Genomic DNA, 23,964 nt, shown 5'->3' with positions numbered 1-23,964 from the left:
TTGGACTGGCCCTCTACGTTGTCCCCAAGCCCATTAATTCGAATTGTTGGGACGTTGGCTCTATTGGCTCCAAAACTCACAAGAAAGGTTGGCCCTTTGCTGCTCTCCCAATTCTCTGACTCTCCCGGCAAATGCTTGATCATTGATAGCTCCAAACCCCCCTGTGTATTCTCCAACTAGCCAGAATTACGCACTCCCTGTTGTGGTTGAATGGCAGTGCTGTAACACACTCCCAGAACTCCTGAAATACTTATGGAACTGCCTCTCTAGGGCGGGCACGGATGGTCCCCCGAAGTAGAGATTAAATCTCCCGCTTGAGGGATTTGTGGCTAAACAGCCGGTTGACTCGACTAAGCAGCAAAGAGAACAGTCAAGTAATTTTGAATCCAAAATGAGAGTTGCTCCCTCCTTATAACTCCTTGGGTCTCCGTGACCTCATGTGGGCCCCTCCATCCACCTATTCGCTTTCCCTCCAAGTTGTTCGAATGGGCCAATTCGAACTCCCGTGTGGGTGGCCCCCACATTCCACTAGCAACCAAATAAAGTCGAATTGCCTCTTAAGTGAATTGCCTCCTAAGTCCCTAAGTCGAAAATGATGGGTTCTCTTCCTTAGCCAAAATTGTGTAGCAGCACCCTGTTACAAATGTATTTGAGAAGGGACATGACACAAGCACAATAAGAAAAATCTCTTTCGATCACGTGAAGTGAGAACTCAACATAGAAGAGCTAATCTTCGGGCCAAAAAGGCCACCAAATTAATCAAAGTAGAGTATGAAAAAATGGGGTGAACTCTATGCAACATCCCCTAAGGTCTTGGATTAATTTGGCACATCAAACAACATCTACTAACCTCATGATTCCACATCAAACATGTCAACTATATTTTGATGAGTAACGAGGAGAAGACTCGACCTCTCTCGCATGCAAGCCTTAACCATGTCTTTATTTAATTAATGCTTCAATATGAAATTTGGCAACTCTGTGGAATAATGGAACAAAAGAGGAAAGGAATTGCGAACATTTTTTACTGAGGCCTTCAAGTGTCAAGCCTCCTAGTAAGTGATTTCTCTGTAGCAAGGTGGCTTGTCTAGGATCCTGGTCGTTTTATTCCAATTTCGGGGATTTTTCAAGAGATTCTAATCAAGCACAATTTCAAGAATTTTTCAAGGGATTCTAATAAAGGATGTTAGTTTGGCTTCTACGTTTTCGATCTTATTCTCTAGTTCTAAGTGAAGGTAATTTGAAAGGGCTTTCGTGGAAGGTGATCTCTCCAATATGTTTCTCCATCGTCTTCTTTCTTGTGTGCTTTTCTTCTAGAATGCCTTTTCCAAGGCATTTTGTGAGGAATTTCTAGTGAAGAGTCTCAATTAGTCAAGAAGCGAATACTTTTCACGTCTTCCGTCAATTGTCATGTTTAGGATTTTAGGTGTTTTTGTCAAACATGCTACTTGTAGCAAAATCTGGAATGTTTATTTTTAGTCAATTGCAAACTTTGTTATGTAGTATCAGGCGGTGGCTTAATATTAGGCTCTAAAACTTTGCAACTATCTTTTTGTATAATGATGTTAGCATTAGCTATAACCTTTTAATATAATATAATATTCCTATTTTAGTTTTTAAAAAAATGTTCTAGGGATTCAAATCTCTAACAAATCAAGGCAATAGAAAGATCAAGTGTCTGAACTTAACTATGAAAGTAAATATATTAGTAATACTTTCGAATCATTTCTCATATTTCAAGGCATCTATTTGCAAAAAACCATTCCTTACACTAAACACAACAAAATGAAGTAGCAAAATAGAAGAATAGGGTCATCATGGAAATGGTTTGTTGCATGCTTCACTCCAAGACAATGAAGCTTTCATTTGGAGAGGCACGATAGTTTGTGCAACCCATATCATCAATAGAACACCTAATGATGTTATATCAAATATGACTTCTCATGAGAAATGGTATAGCAACAAATGATCCGTAAACTGTTGCGGATATTCCATTGGACAATTCGTCACAATAGATCTAACTATATTATATTAAACCTCTGGAAATTCAACACTATTACAATTTATTAAACTTTAAGATCTGTGGATTTAACTATAATTAGTGCATGCATGCGAATATAAATTATGCAAAAAAGTAGAGAACGACAAAATAAGCGCACACACCCACAAGACACAAGATATGCTCTCTGGGAAACCCTTTCGGGAGAAAACTCAACTGGAAGATGAGGCTTCTTCGCTCTCTTTCTCTGTTTGAAAATATGGCTGCAGATACAAAGAAGTAATCCCTGTGGCCCTTGCGCTGCTACAATGCACAGATCCTCTCTGTGTGGTCTACCTCCTATCTCTCCTGGCTATCTTTGCTCAAATATGGAACAAAATGTTCTCGAAAGAATGGAATGTCTCTTCCTCCTATTGGCCTGGTTATAACACAACGCAATAGCCTACTAGTGGTTAAGTTTTACTACATCAACTCTTAACTAGAGTTACAAAATAAACTCTTCTAGAGCCTTTTACAACACAAACACGTGGCTAGCCCCTTTTCCATAAATAATGGGGGTTGATGCGGCATCCTCCTGAACTATAGGTGTGAAAACAGGAAGGTCAACTTCTGAGTGGCATAACTTTTGCGTACAGACTCCGATTGACATGTTTCTTGCATCGTTGGAAAGGTCTCTGTGTGCAGAATAGCATACAAAGGTGACACAATAAAGCGGCAAAGTTTTACCCCCAAAAAACATCATTTGGTGCCTCAAAACGCTCCCGGAAAGTTCAGACTTTGTTTTGCCAAACTGGGTCCCGCCGGTAAAAACGGTCCTGTGAGTTGATTCCTCCACTTTTTCCACTCCAAATGCATTGAGATGGATGACAAACAATATAATGATCCAATTCGGATCACACCTCCCCATTTTGGGAGGCTTTTGGTCCCCAAAAGCTTTTACTGAATGAGGTGAGGAAATTTTTCCTCCACCTCTCTGGTGTACCATTTAGCTTTGCCTGGAAGTTGTCCCTTCAACCCAATCTGCCAAAGGTCATGCTGCCCTTGTCTTGTAGTTCTAGACCTCTTCTGCAAAACTGTATCTTCTGTCAACTCTGCCTGAGCGTCTAGTGCCAAATCCTCCACAGAAGGTAGGACTTGTTCCTCTTCCTAATCTAGCATGGAAGGCTCATAGAGTTTCAAATTCTCTAAATTCATAACTGAGTAAATGCGCATATATGGTGGTAAATTGAGTCGATAGGCATTATCACCCACATTTTCCAGTATCTCAAAGGGACCATACTGTAGAGCCTTGATTTTCTTACCAGGGCCCTGCAGCCTCTCCTTGTTCAACTGTAGCCATACTTTGTCTCCCACCTTAAATGATTTCTCTGTTTTGTGTTGATCATGCCTAGCCTTATACTTCTCTTGTGACTTCTACGGTGTTTCATGTACTTGTAGATGGATCTGTCTGATCTTCTCTATAAATTTTTCAGCCCTCAAGGCATCTCCTGTAAGATCTTCCCTCACTCCTTACTACCCATATACAATATCAAAAGGTGAAGGTGGCAAATATCCAAAACAAGTCTCAAATGGGGACTTTCCTGTAGAAGTGTGGACTGCTCTATTATAAGAATGTTGTATATATACCAGATTTTCATCCCAAGTCTTCGGATGCTTCTGGTTGTATCCCCTCAGAAGTTGCACCAAAGTCTTGTTGACTACTTCTGTCTGCCCATCTGTCTGTGGATGGAATGTTGTAGATCTCTTCAACTTTGTGTCCATCTTCTCCCACAATGTAGTCCAAAATGCACTGAGAAATCTTGTGTCCCTATCTGAAATGATGCTCCTTGGTATCCCAAAGTGCACCTAGACCTGTCCAAAGAACAAGTTTGTTGCTTCTTGTCCATTGATGGTCTTTTTACAGGGCATCAGAACACACATCTTGTTGAACCTATCAACTACCACAAACAGGTAGTCATGTCCCTTCCTGGTTGTCGGTAAACCTCCCACAAAGTCCATGGAAATGCTTTCCCAAGGACGAGTAAGTACAGGTAAGGGATGATATAGACCCTGTTTCCTGTTGCTAGGCTTGCTGGTACAACAAAGAATGCATCCTCTTATGAACCTAGCTACCTACTCTTGCATCTTGGGCCAATACACATACCTCTACAAGTTAGCCACGGTCTTCCCTACACCAAAGTGCCCTGCAACCTTGGAGGTGTGAGCCTCTCTAATCAGCTGCAAACGCTCACCTTTAGGAACACATAGCTTATCCAGCCTGTAGAGTAACCCATCCTAGAGATGGTAGTCAATGGTGTTGTCGCCATTGTGCACATGACTCTGACTCTGCAACTGCTGATACACCTCCTTGAAGTCCTCATCTTTTGAATATGCCTCTCTATATGCATCATGGGTGAATGGCTCCATGTGCATAAGAGTCCCCAAAGTTGTAATATTTTATGTGGGTGGCCTTGAAAGCATATCGGCCAACTTGTTTGTGCTGCCCTTCTTATACTTGATCACCAAATGAAACTGCTATAAAAACCCCATCCACTTGTAATGCTTGGTCTGTTGTAGCTTACTTTGGGCTTGCAAGTACTGTAACAGCTAGTGATCTGTGTGGATTACTGTCTCCTTTCCCATCAGATAGTGCTTCCACTTCTTCACAATTTGCACCATGGCATAGAGCTCCTTATCGTAGGTAGGGTAGTTAAGAACTGCCCCATGAAATATTTCAGAATGGTAGCAAATGGGCCTTCCTCCTTGCATCAAGACAGCTCCCATAGCATACCCACTCGCATTTGTCTCCACTTCAAAGGGCCGCTACAAGTTTGGTAATGCCAAAACTGGTGCTTGACTGATCTTCTTCTTTAGCTCCTCGAAAGCCTTCTATTGACATTTTCCCCACTAGAAACTCTTGCCACTTGTTGTTATGGCGTGGAGCGATGCTGCTATCGCTGAAAATGAGGATATGAATTTCCTCAGGTACTGTGTTGCCCCAATGAAACTCCTAACCTCAAAAACATTAGTAGGCACCGACCATTTCCATCTTGAAAGGATCTATCTTCAGTTCTCCTCCACCGATCACATACCCTAGATACACCAAAGACTGTTGTGCAAACTCGCACTTCTTGAGATTTGCTAGCAGTTGGTGCTTCTTCAATGTTTCCAGCACCTGTGTCAAATGTGAAATATGCTCCTCCTAGGTAGCACTATATACTAGTATATCATCCAGATAGACAATAACAAATGAATCTATAAAAGGGCACAATATATCATTCATTAATCTCATAAACATAGTTGGTTCATTACATAGGCCAAATGACATAACTAATCACTCATACAAACCTTGCTTGGTTTTGAAGGCGGTCTTCCATGTATCTTCTTCTTTGACTTGAACCTGGTGATATCCAGCTTGGTGAAATACTTTGTTTGTTGCAACTGATCTAGGCTTCTAGCAGATCATCTGTCTCGGGCAAGGAGTATCTGTTCTTAAGCGTGATTTTATTCAATGCCCTGTAATCTATACACATCCGCCAAATCCCATCCTTCTTCGGCACAATGATGATGGGTGACCCACATGGTGATGTACTGGTCAAATGACACCCTGTTCCAGCAGCCGCTGCAACTATTTCTTCACCTCACTTACTTCTATAACAGACTGCTTGTACAGCCCAATATTTGGCAATGGCGAGTTTGGTAATAGTTGGATCTCGTGCTCCACTTCTCTCTTAGGTGATAACCCTTTAGGTTCTCAGAACACATCCTTTTATGCCTGTAACAACTTCTCCAATTGTTGTTTCTGTTTCTTAGTACACCCCTCCAAGGATTCCTTGCCTCTTATTGACTCCTCTTCATATTGACTTTTCTCTTAAAAACAATAAAACATACTTCTTTGCTGGAATTGATCAATTTTTTGGCTTGGTTGGCACTTGCCAATGAAATTTTCGACTTGCTTTTGTGCGCGTTGATGATGAACAATTTTCCATCCTTGATGAGTCGGTACTGGTTAGCTCTCCTCACGAATATTGCATGACACATGTACATGTATGACTCCCAAACACGACTCCACATACATCAAGGGGAACCACATCCAAATCTACTTCATCAATAAAATCAGCACTAATAGCAAATATAATTTTGCATTGTCTTGTTACCTTCAACTCTGCATCCTTATTTACCCATCCAAGTGGATATGGGTTTGGATGATCACGAAATTCCAACGCCAACTTCTTGACTAACTCTGTTGCAATGAGATTCGCCTGCAATCCTGAGTCAAACAGAGCATCAATCTTTGTGTTCTTGACTTGTATCTTTATATGGAAGAGTTTGGTCATTTATTTCTCTTCTTGCTGCTGAAGTCTACTCAGATTCACCTCCTTCTGCACTGATGTACAAACGATCTTCTCATCCACGTTCGAGTTGCTTTCAACTTGGTTGCTCGAATCAGTGGCCATGAGATTTTTATTCTTATTATCTTTCTTCTTATTCTTCGGGTTTAGTTCTGGATGCCACTTCCACCACTTCTCCTCTGTATGGCCATCAATGTTGTAGTGGTTGCTAGGATCTTTCCATTGGTGTGTTGTGGTTGTCATCTTTTTATCTTTTCCCCCTTTTTGCTTCTTCTTCCCCTCCTTAGAAGCTTATTATTGCTCTGTCTGCTTTGATCCACTTGATTGTGCTCTTTTCAGGCCTATGTTCTCCAGGTATTGTGCCTGTACACAAGCCTCGTCCACCGATTTGGGCTTAAACAGCATCACTTGCTCACGCAAATGGCGGTGCAGAGCTCCCAAATACTTGAGGAATACATCTGGGTTCTTTGGAGAGATACCCAGCATTATAACCATCTTTCTAAATTATGTGGTGTACTCTTGCACGCTTTGGCCCGGCTTTTGCCTGAAGTAATGCCACCAAATCCACTGGTCCTCCACATACCCAATGGGATAAAACTATGACTTAATGAGGGTTTTGAAATCCTCCCACTTAGTCACTGGAGGTTCTCCCTCCAACCTCAGGGTTTTCGTGTGGCTCTCCCACCAAGTCAATGCATGGCCCTCTAATTTCAGTCGCGCGAATGAGATCTTTTGCCCTTCCTCGATTTGATGGACGTTGAAATAAACTTCCAATTGTTGCAACCAGTGATTTAGCTTCAGAGCATCGATCTCGTCGTAATACAACTTGATATCGACTTTTGCTTCCATTTTGGACAGGGATTGATTCACGGCACTCGAACTAGGTTAAGCTTTTTCAGGTTCTTTCTTCAGCTAGTTCTCCGTGTCTTCTCGATCTCCCGATCCCCCTTCTGATTTTTCCTCTGCATTCGAACCCCCATCTTCTCCAAATATCCCCAACTTATTGCTTAGGGCCGCCATGAGGAGGTTTACATTGCAGTTTATATCTGCGACTTGTTGTTCAAGCCGCGAAAACCTCACCTCTGCAAGATCACGAGGTTCGTTTACAAATTCGTCAACCATGATTAGGGTTTTACGATTTTCGACCCCACCAACCTAGATCCCTGCAAATATCCACAAATACCCAAAGAAACCTGCTCTGATACCAAATGATCCGTAAACTGTCGTGGATATTCCACTGGACAATTCGTCACAACAAACCTAACTATATTATATTAAAACTTTGAAAATTCTACACTATTATAGTTTATTAAACATTAAGATCTATGGATTTAATTGTAATTAGTGCATGCATGTGAATATAAATTATGCAAAAAAGTAGAGAACTACAAAATAAGCGCACACACACAAGATATGCTCTCTGGGAAACCCTTTTGAGAGAAAACCCAGCGGGAAGGTGAGGTCACTTCGCTCTTTTCCTCTCTCTGGAAATATGGTTGCAAATATAAAGAAGTAATGCCTGTGGTCCGTGGGCTGCTACAATGCACAGATCCTCTTTGTGTGATCTACCTCCTATCTCTCTCGACTATCTTTGCTCAGCTATGGAACAAAATGCTCTCGAAAGAATGGAATGTCTCTTCCTCCTAGTGGCTCGATTATAACACAGCACAATAGCCTACTAGAGTTACAAAATACTCTTCTAGAGTCTTTTACATCACAAACACGTGGCTAGTCCATTTTCCATAAATAATGGGGGTTGACGTGGCATCCTCCCGAACTATAGGTGTGAAAACAGGAAAGTCAACTTTTGAATGGCATAACTTTTGCTTACGGATTCCAATTAATGTGCTTCTTGCGTCGTTGGAAAGGTCTCTATGTGTAGAATAGCATGCAAAGGTGTGGCGCCAAGGCGGCAAAATTTTAACACCAAAAAACGTTATTTGATGCCTCAAAATGCTCCTAGAAGGTTTCAGACCCCGTTTTGCCAAACTGGGTCTTGCCAGTAAAAACAGTCCAGTGAGTTGATTCCTCCACTTTTTCCACTCCAAATGCATCGAGGTGGATGACAAACAATATAATAATCCAATTCAGATCAACAAACCTTCTATTTTTCATTTTAAAATTTTTGGATCTTGTGCATGGACCCATGCTCATAGTGAAATTTGAAACACATCAACACCTCCAAGCTCCTACTACACTCTAGTCGGCAACATTGAAACTTTTTAGGAATATTGTCTTTATGGCCCCACCATTCACAAAATGGTTGAATATAGAGAAGTTATTTTTGACAAGGTTCCTACTCATAGTCTGCCAAGATCTCTCCCAATACGTCTTTCAAAAGATGTTTCAAGTGGATCTCATCATGCTTCCAAGGATTGTGCTTCTTCTCATTATCAAGTAAGTCCTCTTTTAGATGATTCTTGCCATATTTTAATAGACCCTTCTCCTTCGGTACAATGTCAGTGCTCTCCTTACTTCTATGAGTACTCTCTCTAGTACTCCTTGCATGAAATTTGGGCAAACTCTTATAGTTGATGGATTGATGAATCATCCAACATTCCTACTACAAAAGTCTCTTCACCTTTTTAGTATACACTTGTCAGTGGCTCATCCAATCCTCATATTGTAGATGATGACACTCTTATCAATGGGTCATCCAACATTCTTGTTGCAGATGCTCTTGAAATTTATTTTTGTTGATGGCAACACTTGCATGATTCGCATACACCGGTTATTGTTCTTTCATATAGGTCAAGGCCTCTAGCTAAGTGGGTTATCTCCACTCTCATTGATGTAGCATAATTTCTTATTGATCATCTACATACTATTACAAGGAATCTCCTCCATCTTGAGCCCTTCTTGCTTTAATTGTTGACTATTTTCAAGACAAATTTGATGGAGCCAAGTTACTTTCCAACCCCTTTAAGCACTATCAAGAGGAATCTTCTCAACTATAAACCAATACTCAATACTCTGATGTTCTTGCCTAAAAACATCATCTCCCACCTAAATCTCTCTACAGCTCATTATCGATCATTGATTATCTTGATGGTTCTACGAAGAAGTGATGCTTGAGTTCAAGAGGTATGATCCATCCCTCTACTAACATGAAGGAGGGAAGTAAACTTTGTAACCTTCTATTGCAATGACTTCTCTTTGTGGCATGTTCAACTAAGGGAGGATGTTGGACTTACTGAGTTGACCTATACATGTGCCAACAACCCATTTATGTGTAATCATTATGTTATCATTATGCTCTTGTAATTATGACCAAGTCCATAGTTATTTCATTTATTGTGTACTAGATTTATGGTTAACGACGACCTATTCAAACTTTATATGTAGGCTCAATAACCCTCTTGGTGTGTGCCCTTGTCTTGTAGACCCTATTTTGTTAATAGGTTCAATAAGCTCCTATCGAAGGGATGCCTCACTTGAGTTGTGTATAAACAACCAACTCAATCTCTCATCTCGTATCTTCTTAATCTGAAATAACAAGTGTAATAAGCCTAAGGGCACTTAATTTTCGCATTTTTCTTTTCCAATTGACATTTTTCTCTTGGGCACACTTGTGTATTTCTATTTTACCAAATTACCAAAAACATTAGAGGGGAGGTTGTTGAAATGCAAATCCCCATTTTGGATCTCGAAACAAAGGGAATTTTCCTTTGAAATGACACAAAAACATTTTTGTGTTGTTTTTAAAAATGTGAAATGCAATTTCAGTAAAGGGAAATGGGATATGTATGTTTTTGGGAGATTTTGAAATGTTTCAAGAAGATTTTATAACGTTCCAGCAGATTTTGAAACATTTCAGGCTAGTTTTGAAATATTTAATATTTCAAGCCTCGATCTTGCATTTCGGCCCCCATAAAACCAATTAAAATAACTTTTAGTTGGACTGTCAAACCCTAAAAGTGCTCTAAGGAAATCCCAACCCTGAAATGAACACTAAAACTCAAAAATAAACAGCCTTGGGCCTCCCTTAACACACCAAATACTTTATAAATTCTTGGTTAATCTCGCATTAGAAGTTTTTTTTCATAGAAAAAAAAGACTTCTTTCATTTCACAATATAAGTTGGCACCAAGCTTGGTTGAGGGTTTGATTGCTTTAGGCTTCGATTTTTAGGGTACTGAATGGAGTAAGCCTGAAGTATTAGCTATCATAACGTTAGGATGCCAATGGAAAAGAAGAAAGGCAAGCAAGTAATGAGGAAGCATTGTTGGTTAACGCTGGCTGAAGCTGAAGACTGTAATCATCATATTCCATAATTTGAGGATGAAGTTGCATATTTGAGACAAGTTATATCACAAGGACAGATCTGTTACTCATTCACTCCTTGGTGTCAGATGTATGTGCTTTTTGGCTTTGAAGATTTGACTCCTTCCAACCTTGAATCCCAGTTCCTTACTATGCTTGTTCAAGCAAATGTGTGTTATAAATTGTTTTAATCATAGAATTTCATTTTAATGTTCGAAGTTGTTGTAGATTATTGTTGTAAAACAAATGAAAGCCTGAAATATTCAGCCTGCTGAAATTGAATTATGGTAGTCAAAAGTCTAAGAGAGACCACACAAACATATTCTTTTTGAAAAATAAAGCCAAAAAAAAGGAGTGTTGGTTCTCCAGATGTAGCAGATGATGAAGCACGATTGTTATAGGGTAAGCACTAGTGCAAGCCTACTCAAGGACTAAAGGGATATCTCATATTATAGAAGATATTTAGTGCACCTACAATCATCCTGACCAAACATCTACAATCAATTAAGGTATGTTGAATGTTCACATCATATAACTCTAGTCTTTGCATTTGCTTAGTATAATTTATTATAGTAAATAGTAGTGATGGACATTGGTAACCACTATGTGTGTGTGCGCACCATTTCCCCACCATATCAATCCGGTTTTTTTGAAATTTTGACATAACCATTTTCCCCTCATATCCATTTTGGTTCCCCATCCATTTCAGTGTGGTTTAGCTGTTTGCAGCACTTGTACTTGGCTTTTGCACTCTCTCTAGCACACTTGTGAGGAGGTTTTTTGAGAAATTTAAGTGAGTCTGGGTTCCATCAATTCTTCTGTTGACCCTTGTAGATCTCAACAGGGGCTTCTATACCTTTCTTGAATGCAATCTTGTTAAGTGCTATAGAAGTGTTGTGTGTGGGTGCATGGGTGGGCGGTTTTACAGCTAAAACTCATACAAAAGACTATTTTAGAAGAACAAGCAATCTAACTTAACAGACATTATCCCTTAACTTGAAATTGAATGGTAACATCAGAATCACAGCATGAAACATAAGTATACCAATTGAACCATCGTAGCTGAAACTAAATAATAGAGACATGACATTCATCCATAAGAGCAGCAAAGAAAACTTTCATTAATATAAAAGAGATAAGTCCATTGATGGGTAGAAAATGTGGATCCTCTAATAGCTCTACATAACTGGCCCCAGGCATAACTTACCGATGATCTAAACAAGAAACTCGTGAATTCTTTAATAAGCAGCCCCAACAAAGAACGAACGTTTATTAGTAGTCTTTTTCTCACAAAAGCTTATGACTTCTACAATTGGAGTGTGTTAAAATTGGAAACTAGGGCCAAATTCCACTTTGTACTCTCTCTCTCTCAGCTGAACATTTGATATAATAATAAGAAGAATTGATCAAAGGGTTTTCCCCATCTTGGGGTTTTCCTTGGCATCCACCAAATCTGGTGTCATCTTCTCTTTGCTTGTCTTATACTTTTATTGTTAATGTTCTATCTACAGTTACTGTCAATGTGATTTAGGGTTAATGTGATTGCTATTGGAAAACTAATTTGGATATTGTCATTGGGCTGCTTAAAGGACATTGAAGTAATTGTGCTAAGCATAGAACATACCATTGTTAACTAAAATTAACAAAGTGCACCTTTCCTTCTCTTTTATCTAACTGTCATATTGATTGTTACACTACTAAACCCAACAATAGTCCACGCATTATGTCCCATATTTTTCTGGTGCAAGCATAATGAGGCTTCCACAGGAGAAGCACTCCATCCTCTAACAGCTCTACAAAAATAGCTCTGAGCATAACTCACTCATGAAGTTTTCAACCAACTCATGAACAAATTAATGAGCAGCCCAAAAGAGGAATAAACTTTTATTATTGGCTTTTTCTCAAAACAGTTATGTGTTTTACATTTGATTTGTTCCTTTCGTCTCCTTTCCCTAATGGTCATATTGATGGTTAAGCTTATAAACCCAACAATAGTGAATGCACCATGTGCCATATTTCTTCAGCGTAAGCATAATGGGGCTTCCACAAGTAGAACAGCTCAGCCTCAGATGCACTTTCTACAGGATATCCTGAACCTGTCTCTGAATTTCTTCAGTTTCCAAAAGGGATCTATCGTACAACGATCTGTTGGGCAATTAAGCTTTGAGAACTAGATCAATGCGATGATAGACCTGGCAATATAATGTCAAACTCTAACAGTATCCTTAAATCTGCCATTGTAATTTTCCAGAAGCATATTGAGATGGTTGTATTGACTGCACGATGGATGAAACCCATGCAGGAAGCAAGAACAGTCTTTTGTGTGACTGCTGGCCATATGCTTAACAGAAGAAGTTTTTGAATGTAGCTTATGAGTTTGCAGCACTACTTAGCTGAAAGAAAAACGACTTGAAGTTTTGGTTTTACCTCAAGAACATGGAATAACATGTCTCTGATATTGAGAACACAATTCAAGGTGTGGCAGTCCAACAGGACCCAGGTACAGTTGTCTGAGCAGCATGTCGCGAATGTGCAGAGGCACTAAGTCATGAGTGACCTTTTTACTTGACCATTGAAATGCACACTTAGCAGACTGAATAACTATTTCCAACCCAAGAGTACATTTCCCATACAAAAGGGGGGCTGAACTGGACTAATCACTAACAGCCCACAAATCTTAGCCCTCGATTTCTTCCAACCTACTGAACTAAACACTGCTGCTGGTAACTACAGCCATTGTGCTTAATTTCAGCAAACCTATGTTGCAGGAAACGCTGGTCCTAAGGGCATTTCTGGGCTGAAACGAAACGGAAACGCGTTTGGTACGGCCTGGAAACGCGTTTCAGGACGTGCCACATTTCATGTGGGAGAAACGTGGCCCAGTACGGCCTGAAACGCGTTTTCAGGTCGTACAACCACGCTTCAGCGATAAAGTGACTTTTTTCAGTTTTTTTTAGATTTTTCGTTTTGTTTTTTTTTCGCTCTCTACCAATTCAAGAGTGATAGAAGGAGCTATTGAAGATTGGAAACAAAATTTTTTGAGTGGGGTAACCTAATGTTCAAGCCTATGGTCCTAGTGTTGATATGCAGTTCATGGTAATGTTAAATTATTATGTTAAATTCTTAAAGTAAAAGTGACAAGTGACATTCTCCGTTATCTTTCATTTGACATTCTCCTTTATCTTTCAAGTGATATTCTCCTTATCTTTCATTGTCCTTTTACTTAAATTTTTAACATTACCATGAAATGACTCAAGGATGTTTGAGAGTGGTTTCGCCCTCATTGGATTTCATATGGAGAAAGTAGAATTTTAGATCTCACTCAAAATCCAGCAGACTTATCTGTTTTTCAGGATTTCAAGATTGGGGGGATTGCAATGTTTCCATTGGATTTTGTCATGTACTAGGGTATGGAACATGTATTTAATCAAGAGAACCAAGCCCTCTATGCAAGGGAGACTCCCAATAATCAAGAGCACCTAGGGTACTAGGGTATGGAACTTGTATTTAATCAAGAACACTAAGGTCATTGACATTGGACAATTTAATCATAATGTATTAAATTAGAAGTATCATGTATGCTTTATGATTGCACATATTTCTTAAATGTCCTAATATATATATATATATATATATATTGTGTTTCCCCATTTCCAAAATTTGGGGGGGTCACGTTTCGTACCCGTACCCGTTTCAGAAACTCGTACTTGTTTCCCTGTATCGTGCAACTTAGCAGCAAACTGATGATGCTTCCAAAATTTCAGCAAATACCAAGCCATCCTAAATTACAGCAAACTAAAAATATTCCTGAATTTGAGTTAACTGTTGTAAATTTCCACGAACTGGAATTTCAGTAATCTGTCAGCTAATTAGTTTGTCACATAGGTGAAACAGACATCATCTGGAGATTGCTTCAGCCTTCATGCATCGAACTTCTTGGAACCCACCGTCATCCCTGAATGTGAATTCTCTATTAAACATGTGAACCAAATTTAGTCAAAAAGCATATGGGTGCATGGATCATCCATAGTAATACAGAAATCTGATGCATGAATAGACAATGAAGACTACCCTGCTGAATTAATCTCTGTCCATAAAATGTGTAATGCACCCAAGGATAAATTATGATCCACATCCTCCTAATATTTAATTGGCAGGCTTGAGGCTACTTGGAATGGAATATCGGAGCAATTTACATGAAGAATAATTTGATGATTTGGAAAAGAAGGCCATGCAACTTGTGAAGTTTGTGATCAATTAGAAGTACTTGTCCCTTGTAATCAAAACACCAGAAGTAGCCAGTAAATGATAAGATGCCTAAGTTTGATTGGAGAGGCCCCCTTAGAAGGGACCAATTACCTTGTATAACCATTCTATGGATACTTGTTGAGAGGGCAACTAAATGAACAAGTTAACTTAAAAGGACCATTACTTAAGAGTTTCTAGGATTATGACTAAAACATTTCGAGATTGACAATGAGCCTGCAAAGGCATTCAGACACTTGGATCACATATGTAGCTTCCTAAGTTAGAATAATTCAAAATTATTACTGAAGCTAGCTTAAATTTTGAATAATGATATTGCCAGCATATACTTCAGAGGAAAAATCCCATGGAAAGACATGTTCATTCATTCCTGCTATGGTGCCATGCTAACTGCTGAACTAACTTTGGTTCTCGTCTGAAGTGTATACAAGGACTGAGAAACAATCTTGAAAAAATAGCATGCCGCACCTGCCATACGGAGTAGCCTGTGATCACAAAAATTAATCATCAATGCATGGGAGACACCTTCGGGGAGTGAACTTCACTTTAACCCCTAATTGATCACAAAATATCTCCAATATAATCCTCTTACATAGACAACTTTATTGGCCAATCATCCAGATCAAAAACTTCCATAATAGACATCCAAAAGTTGTGGGCTCAGTGATGCACCTAAAGAATGTGATGGAGACTTGTTTTCTAAGTCACCAAGGATTGAACAGCCTGTCTCAGCTGCATGATTCCATGCATATTAATGTTCTCTTCAGAAGAAAGCATGTACACCTTTTCATATCCACTGTTTATCTCAAATGCTTCCACACAAACCTCCAGTTAGTCTGGCATTTTTATTGGCAAACAACAATTTCAGTGTAGCAAACCTCTTAATAATCCTTCATTGAGAAGCCAGTGTGCCTATATTTCCAACCAAGCCCTCTCCTTGCAAATAACAGCCCCTTCTCTTTGGATAAATTTACTCAACTTCAAAGATGAATTTAAAAAATAGTTAATGACAAATTTAATATATATACTCCAAAGGAATCCTTGGACATGGATGAACTTTGCCCGATTATTGCCACTCTCTGGACTCCAATGTTGTCACTAAGATGGTGGACTACGGCTTTAGAAACCTTGTGTCCAAAACCTATAGGCATCAACCTGAACCACATCTGCATTGTGTACACAGTATAAGTGGTTTCCTTAATCCATAACATTTAGTTCTCTTTAGTTCTCTCTTGACTCGCCAGTAAATGTTGGTTGGATATGCAAGTTCTTTTTATTTGTTAATCTTCATATGTTTGTACGTATTTCTCTTCCTTGTGTTGCCTTTTACGTATTAAATTTTCCTCAATTCAGTAGAGGATTTCCTTTACACCATAATTCAACCATCAATCTAATTTATTATTTACTTCTCTCCTAAAAAACATGTAACCCATGAACTGGTTAGGTTTTGAGATTCTGTTTAGTGCAATCTCTTGACAGCAATAATTCATCGGCTGCAAAGAATTATCAAGGAAAATACGAAAATTAAACCACCAGTGCAAGAAAAACAGTATTACATTAAAAGTCAAAATTTAATCTTTACCATTTTGACACACATATGCATGCATTGGTTTTTCCACAGACATGAATATGCCTTGTTACTGCAAGTAAATATTTATGTTAAACATTCATGACATCCCTCAAAACCATCCAAATGCACTTTAGAACAAGTTTGAGTCTCACAACTTTGTTAACCCTGAACAGCAGGTATGCCTCTTGGTATTGAACTTTGCTTTAATCAACCTCTTTGCAAATCTATGAGCAAAATTTGGCTTTGTATCCCTGTGTAAATGGAGTAACGTACCACTGGCACAATTTAGAACACCTCAACCGAAAATTCATGGTTTCTTTTTGTCTTAATCCAATTATGCTCCATGTGTGAATCCACTTGGGATACAGGAATACTCATCACACAGACACGCACACAAGTTATAACTTAAAAATCAGATACATTGGCACATACACACTAAAGTTTGAATAATTTTACTGTTTGGACAACATGATATATGAATGTACATTCAAATAAAGGTGCCCTTCATTCCAAGATTTAGAATTACAACACTATTCCGGTTCCCACCCATTCAATTCAACCATGTCCGCTTATATCTCCTAAAGAGCAATTGTTTAGTTCAATCCCTCCTGCACATTTGTACACTTCCCAGACTTCCATCCAATATATAGGCACACAACATTAGATATGTTTTATTTAACTATCATGCCCACATTTGCCACACTGCTGACTTCTTAAAATCTTCTACTACTGCAATGCTAAATACTGTGAACCGTGAAAATTATTATAGACTTAACCCTCTATCACAAAAAAATTACTTGGAACAATTTTCATGCTGAAGTATGAGTTTTCGAAACAAACTTACCATAAACTAAAAGGTCACGAATACCAGATAGGAAAAATACAAAAAAAACGGTGGAAGTGAGATGTAGCAAGACAATAATATGATTGCAAATTTTCCTAATTAAGAAGACACTTACAGTCAGTGGCCATCCCTTTAAAGGCAATGCATTTTGTCCTTGATTGACACCTAACAATTGCAAAAGTGTAGAGTATTACATAGTATCTTTAACTGAAAAAATATGAATTCATACTTCACTGATTTCAACATTATAAATTGCACATATAACTAGTCCCTAACTGAAGACAAATTAGCAAACCTGGGCTCAACAAACTTGGTTTTGAAATCCCAGCCCCAGGAACTCCAAACAATGAAGGGTCAGATGCAGTTGATCTTTGATTCAAAACTGCACTCATGTCATTCTTGTTATCCTGTAGCAATGTATACATTTTTGAAGTTAAACTTTTTGCTACAGAACGAATGTTTTACAAGATAAATAACATAACTATATGTAATCGAGACACCTTGATCAGCTGCAACATCATAGGGAGTCGTCAATTAAGAACTTGTACCTGATGCAAAGCAGTTGAAATGTTGCCAGTTGTATTGTGTAAAACTTGCCTGTGTGTAAAATATGGGATCATGAGAAAAGCTGAACCATCTTTTTCTTGAAAATGTTACAGATAATTCTCTTCAAGATGCAGAGGCATGAACCACATTAAGGAAAGAAGGTAAAGCAACAAATAAGACAGAAATTATAAGAAATGCTTGCACATGCAAACACGCACACACACACACATGTGTGTGAGGGAGAGAGATAGAACAAAACTGTTGTAGATATATGCTTCAAAAAAATAAAAATAAAAAATACCCCGAAGGCTGCCCGTGGGGAGGCACTGACTTTAGCATGGATGTCTGGCTTGCATCCAATAGCTGGCCTGGGTTATCTCCAAACCTCTGCTGAAAACAAAGACATAAGACGTAAAATTCTGGAGAAATACCATCAGTGATAACAGAGACAAACCACGGTGTGCTGGCATAACAAGATGTGCATTTTTTCATAGATTTATGTCTCCACAAGAAAACCAGAAAATGCAACACCATCTGGGGCTCATTCACTACCCAAGTACCTTCATTGATGCATCATCCATGGGATCTCGTTGATGCGGCAGCTTTAGACGTTCCTCGTATAGCTTTGTTGCCATGGCATTTGCAGCCCCTTGGTTCTGACGTATCAGGGAATCATTACTCACCAACCCATTGGAAGTGCCATTCAAAAGATGGCCCCCATCTCTACGTTGTTGCTGCTGCTGTGCATGCCTCTGTAGCATTTGAAGCTGTTGTTGCATCTGCAATTGCTGATGTTGCAGATGCTGCTGCTGCTGCTGCTGCTGCTGCTGCTGCTGTTGTTGCTGCTGCTGTTGCTGCTGCTGTTGTTGCTGTTGCTGCTGTTGTTGTTGATGTTGTTGTTGCTGCTGTTGTTGTTGTTGCTGTTGCTGCTGCTGCTGCTGTTGTTGCTGCTGCTGCTCCCGCTCTCGTGCTTTCTGCAGTTGTGTCTGTCATTGCATATCACAGATATGCATTAGATACAATAGCAGCCTTGCAAGCTATATATACTCTTAAGTTATATTATTTCAACATGTTCAGCTTCATCTGCTACCCAGATTCAACTTTCTTCGCAATCATATTCTGTAATGCAAGTCTTCTTGGAACTCTGACAATATGTTATAGGTTAATGCCCTTGGAACAAAATCTCAAACACAATATCCCAAATTATATGCCTATGCTGTCTAGTGGCAGTCCACAGAGCATTGTAACTTACATCTATGTATGTGGCAGCCACTTCTGAGTGCTTCTCATTAGTCCTGGCAATGAATATATCCCAAAATACTGACCACCACTCAAATAAAAAACCTCCTGGCGCATCTATGGCTGGAAAATATACACAATAGACTCCCAAAATCAAATAGTTGAAGACAGACATACAGTTAGAATCCAGTACTATTTATGATGAGTTCCCATTGAATGCTATGTTAATCTACAAGTCTGTAATTCATATAAAACAAGTCAATTTGAGCACTGAACAGGCCACACACTTATCGTACCAACTGGTTCAGGGGAAACTTTCCCTTCTGTCTGAAAAGCCTTTGCAGACAACTGCAAGTTCCTCTTTACAAGGTAATCATAAATGTAGACATCCAGCCTACAATCACAACAGAAAGTCAGCCAGTGAGAAGATCAATTGCAATGGCCCCGATAAATCTCACTGATGATTATCATACCACAAATATAGCATGGAAAACATTCTACTTACATTTTATCAGCTTCCCAGTTCTGTGACATGATTATGGAATTTAAGACGTTTAACTTGCAGCCTTAATAAGTGATAGGCTATAGCTCACAACAGATCTGAGAAGTCCTGCAAAATCACATGTCAATACATGATAAAAGCAAATAACTGCATACCATAAAAATGTTAGATCTGTGAATCATGTAGCTAAAAGTGAATGCTCTCCATAGTTAAGGTGGACTAAACACCAGAAATAATAAATATTGACCACTGTTGGTTTCTTATTTGAAATCTCTGATGGATTTTTGAGCAATTGCAGAATCTTAACTATATTGCTGAATAACAACATAACCGATTACAGTAGATATTACAAATGTGCGCTCAAACAAAATGCCATCTTACACTGGCCTGTGAACTGAAACAAGTTCAATGATTACAAGTGTATGTTTTTCTCCATACTAGTAGTGAGACTGCACATCCCCAGTTTATGTATATTGTTCATTGTCAGGTTCTGAGTACTGTCAATTCCCTTTTCTTATTCTTACATATAAGTGAAGGTCAAGAAAAAGGCTGCATCAGGTGGCAACAACCATCACCACATGGGCATTCAGAACAAGTTTAATTTCTTAGAAGGTAAGTATAATTTTCTAGAAAGGGTTACCATCAGAACTCTTTACAGAGTCCCATCTACCACTAGCACTAAAACCTATCTTAAGTAATCTGGCCATTGAAATTAACTCTCCAATTATATAACCAGACATGTTGAATTTCAAAGGATTTAATGATCTTGGAATTACCCCTAATGGATATTTACTGAAATTTAGCCAACAAGGACAAGCTGCTACATAAAATAATTATATTTATGTCCAACTAATGACCACAAAGTAGGTCAAAGGAACTGTTGAGTACAATGATGTCCCATACAAAGTGGGAGAATCAAACGGTCTCCTATAAAAAATACAATGCATGAAGTAAATCAACATCTGGCCCTAGCAGAGAAGATCTAGGAGCTAATAGGTCAGAGGATCAGACCCATCTCTCCTAACATCCAAGGCTGAATGAATAAGACTGAAGAGACTCAACAAAGTCTGTTGGCCCGATGAAGAGCCGGTGGCAAGTGCGGACTGTCCACTATCTCGTTGCCTAGGGGGTTCGCGCGCTGCTGAATGCTGGAGGACCTAGTCCATCTCCCGGGAATGGATCTAAGACGGATCTGCTGCTAGAGTAGACTTTTAAAATTAAATTAGCCTAACATACTAGGCTCTAATGGATCTTTAGGGACATGTCAAACAGCTTCATTAAAGGGATTAAATAAGCTAAAATTGATTGTTGTTATTTATGCTCAAGTATTGCTAAGGTTATTGTTTCAGGTAGATCTGCAATGTCAAATAAAGGAACAAAAAATTGCCTACACTCAACATGACCGATGCCTTTTGAGTACCTACGAATGACCATTTAAAACTCTGGAAAACATGCAAAGAAGATTCAAACAAATTCACGATAACCCTACCAGGTCAGATTTTGTTGTCAAGTCAGTTTCAAGATTTCACCTAGAAATCTATGTTAGCTCAATACATGTGTAGTCAATCATAGCCAATTGTTATAAAACTTTATAAAATTTGTTTTCATATAATTCACTGCAATGGATATTTCAGAAGTACAGTCTATAAATCTCGCTGTACTACCCACAAATAAGTCGCTAGCAAAGCTAACATCATTTATTTCAGTATTACATTAAAACGTTTGTAGGATTCTCACATAGCCAGATATCGGTACCACCTGAAGACTGATACAAGTGTTGGAAATAATGAGAAACCGGTAAGTGTTTAGTGCAATTTTGCTATTATAATCTTCAGCCTGTGATCTGTACAATAAAATGTGTTTTCACAGCATCTGTGTCCTTGGGAGACTGATCCAGATAAATCAAAATTTCTGGCAATAAGTTCTTCAGTACTCCGTATGGGTACCGCATTAAGCTTGATTCAAGTGTTCAAGTGTTGGAAGTAATGAAAAACCACTGTGTTGAGTGCAGTTTTTCAATCATAGCCGTAGGCTTGATCTGTAAAGTTGAAAATCTTTGTTTTCTCAGCATAGGTGCACTTGTCAGACTGATCCACAGAAATCAAAATTTCTTACAAAAAGTTTTTAGGTATCCCTAACTTGAATAAGGAAACACTGCTAGCAATCAGAGATCCAAAAGAAACATAAGCAGATATTTAATCCTTTAAAACAGCTACGAGGCTATTATCTAAAGGGAGTTCCTTTCTCGAAAACTCCTCAACACGAATGCCTCTCAGCTCCGGCTGGAAGAGAAGGGCGACTAAAGATCACATAATTACACGCATAACAGATATGTAGGGCTGTAAGAGGGTTTCGATCTAGCGATTCACAGGCATTCCAGCAGGAGTATTCCATTCTTTAATCAATCCGGAACCCAATGCGGAAGAAAGAGGCATAGCGGCAAAATAACAAATTTTCCTTAGAGGACTCGAATTCCAATCCGACCGGAACATAGTTCGTTTGTTATTGTGTTAAAGGTTCCGCAGCTTCGAGTTCATTTGGTTAAAAGTTTCATAAGAGCGGTTGAATGCCCTCAAAATCTCAGTTTTGTTGTCTAAAGCCTGTTGACAACTCTGTTGTCGATGAAAATAAGTTATTTCCCAAAGAACTTAACAGAAAAATTCAGTTTTGGCCAAAAACAGACCAGTTCGCGGTACCACCCTGCATATCGTGACAAAGATAAAAACTCCTTGTTTAAATTTAAAAACCTGTCTTTCCCTGTTGTTAAATGCTTCCAAAATTTTAATTATAAATAGCTTGTCCCAAAAATCAGAGCAGTTTGAGGTGTCTCAGCACATACTACGTTAAATATAGCAACATCTCGGCCAAAAAGAACCAAAAATGCCCCTGAACAACACCTGCCGAACGCAGAAAAACTGCCATCGCGGCCTCAATAATAACAGCGGCTCGAGCATCTTACCGTATAAGCTAGAAAGTTTCCAATTTTAACATATTTTCAACCAAAAGCATTCACAAACTCACAGAATCGTAGCAGTTTTAGCATCTTACCGCATTCCATGCCACAGTTTAAGCCATCCTCTGTCAAGTTACACTAATTCTTAGGAAACTTAGGCCTTGACTTCAAATCCAAACGTTTCTCCACCAAATTCGTCCAGGCCGCGCTCCCACAGTGGTAATCACGGGAAAGCAAATTGCCCGAGCGCCTTGGACTTTGTACAACACGCTCGTTGAGGCTCAACAAAACAAAATCAATAAAAGACTCGATGCGATTCGAACACAGTTCTCTTCTGCGCGGATAAATCCAGCTCCAAATTTCCAACGATGAAATATCGGGAAATGACAAGTGAATTTGTATGAATGTCCAGCTTCTGTTCCGAACCTGCTGTGGTCCGGTCCTCGGCATGCGGATTCCAGATTGGACCTGGCTCCCTTCGGATTTCGGTTCGGTTAACGGAAACGATTGACGATTAGGCATGGTGTAGACCATAGTTTGAAGTCCGAGATAGACCGGACTTTGAAGTTCGGACTTGTAAACTCTAGTTGATTGATGAGGTTAGGTGAACGAGTTGTCATTAATTTTTTATTGGTTTTAATGACCGGAATTTGGGAGTTAATTCAGTTTTCTATTGGCGGTGCTCCTTAGTGACGTTGATTGGTTGATGTTGTCATTTTTTAAGTAGCAATGTGGTGTTTTACGCTAAGCAAAAATATCAGCATTATGAAATTACATATTTATAACAATGGTGTGGTAGTTAAAGGATAACCTAGTGTATAAAAGAAATTTGAATTTAAATTATATATTAGATTTAAAAAATTGAAATAATAGTAGTATTATGAAATTACATATTTATAATAATCACTGTCATAGGTATATAAAAAGAAAATTGAATATTTTTTTCTAAGTTTGGTAGATTATTTTCAAAATAGATAGGTGTTACATAAATAGCATTTATGGTCAAATGGCCTCAATCTATCCATCAGAAAACCAGGTTTATTGGCCATCTAACAGCATTATAAGCCAACCAAAATCTAAAGAGTTTGAGAATGTCTAGTATAGTATTGTAAACCTGAATGTCTTTATAATTCCTACTTATAGTATACCTATAACAGGGAAAGCATAACAACTTGTTACTCATCTATACATATCAAAATTACCTATCCAAACTATACAGCGAAGCATACTAATCGTCTGAAAACTCTATTGGTGTCGGATCTTTGGCATTGGATCCTGGCAATTCAGTGTGCGAGATAAATGGAATGTGCCTCTCTATGCGGGCCAAGCGAACATTTTGTTGTTGGATTTGGCATTGAATAAGCTAAAATTCTTTGTGAATTTCCTGAATTTTTGTTGTTGGCTAGGCAATCCTTGCAAGAGAAGAGAACGTTTCTTTTGCTAAGAAGGTC

At 38.8% G+C, this 23,964-nt stretch overlaps 1 protein-coding gene across 1 annotated transcript in view; it reads right to left on the bottom strand.

Annotated features, from left to right (window-relative positions):
• LOC149170401 (transcriptional corepressor LEUNIG-like) overlaps positions 1-22,988 on the bottom strand; it is a 42,431-nt gene extending 19,443 nt beyond the window's left edge. Inside the window, exons 1-9 of the mRNA XM_089429010.1 lie at positions 22,609-22,988; positions 19,564-19,668; positions 19,355-19,452; positions 19,072-19,181; positions 18,380-18,805; positions 18,121-18,206; positions 17,822-17,870; positions 17,569-17,680; positions 17,389-17,438 (exon numbers count right to left, since the gene is read on the bottom strand). Of these exons, the coding sequence (XP_089285136.1) occupies positions 17,389-17,438; positions 17,569-17,680; positions 17,822-17,870; positions 18,121-18,206; positions 18,380-18,805; positions 19,072-19,181; positions 19,355-19,452; positions 19,564-19,592 (960 nt within the window). The 5' untranslated portion in view covers positions 19,593-19,668; positions 22,609-22,988. The remainder of the gene's footprint in view (positions 1-17,388; positions 17,439-17,568; positions 17,681-17,821; positions 17,871-18,120; positions 18,207-18,379; positions 18,806-19,071; positions 19,182-19,354; positions 19,453-19,563; positions 19,669-22,608) is intronic.
• Between the last annotated feature and the right edge of the window lie 976 nt (positions 22,989-23,964).

This window comes from Pinus tabuliformis, chromosome 4_2 (assembly GCF_031772625.1).
Source record: "Pinus tabuliformis cultivar Carrire ecotype Pingquan chromosome 4_2, CPIR1, whole genome shotgun sequence".
Classification (NCBI taxonomy): domain Eukaryota; kingdom Viridiplantae; phylum Streptophyta; class Pinopsida; order Pinales; family Pinaceae; genus Pinus; species Pinus tabuliformis.
Note: the sequence above shows the minus strand (reverse complement) of the source record. Positions and strands in the feature narration are given on the sequence as shown.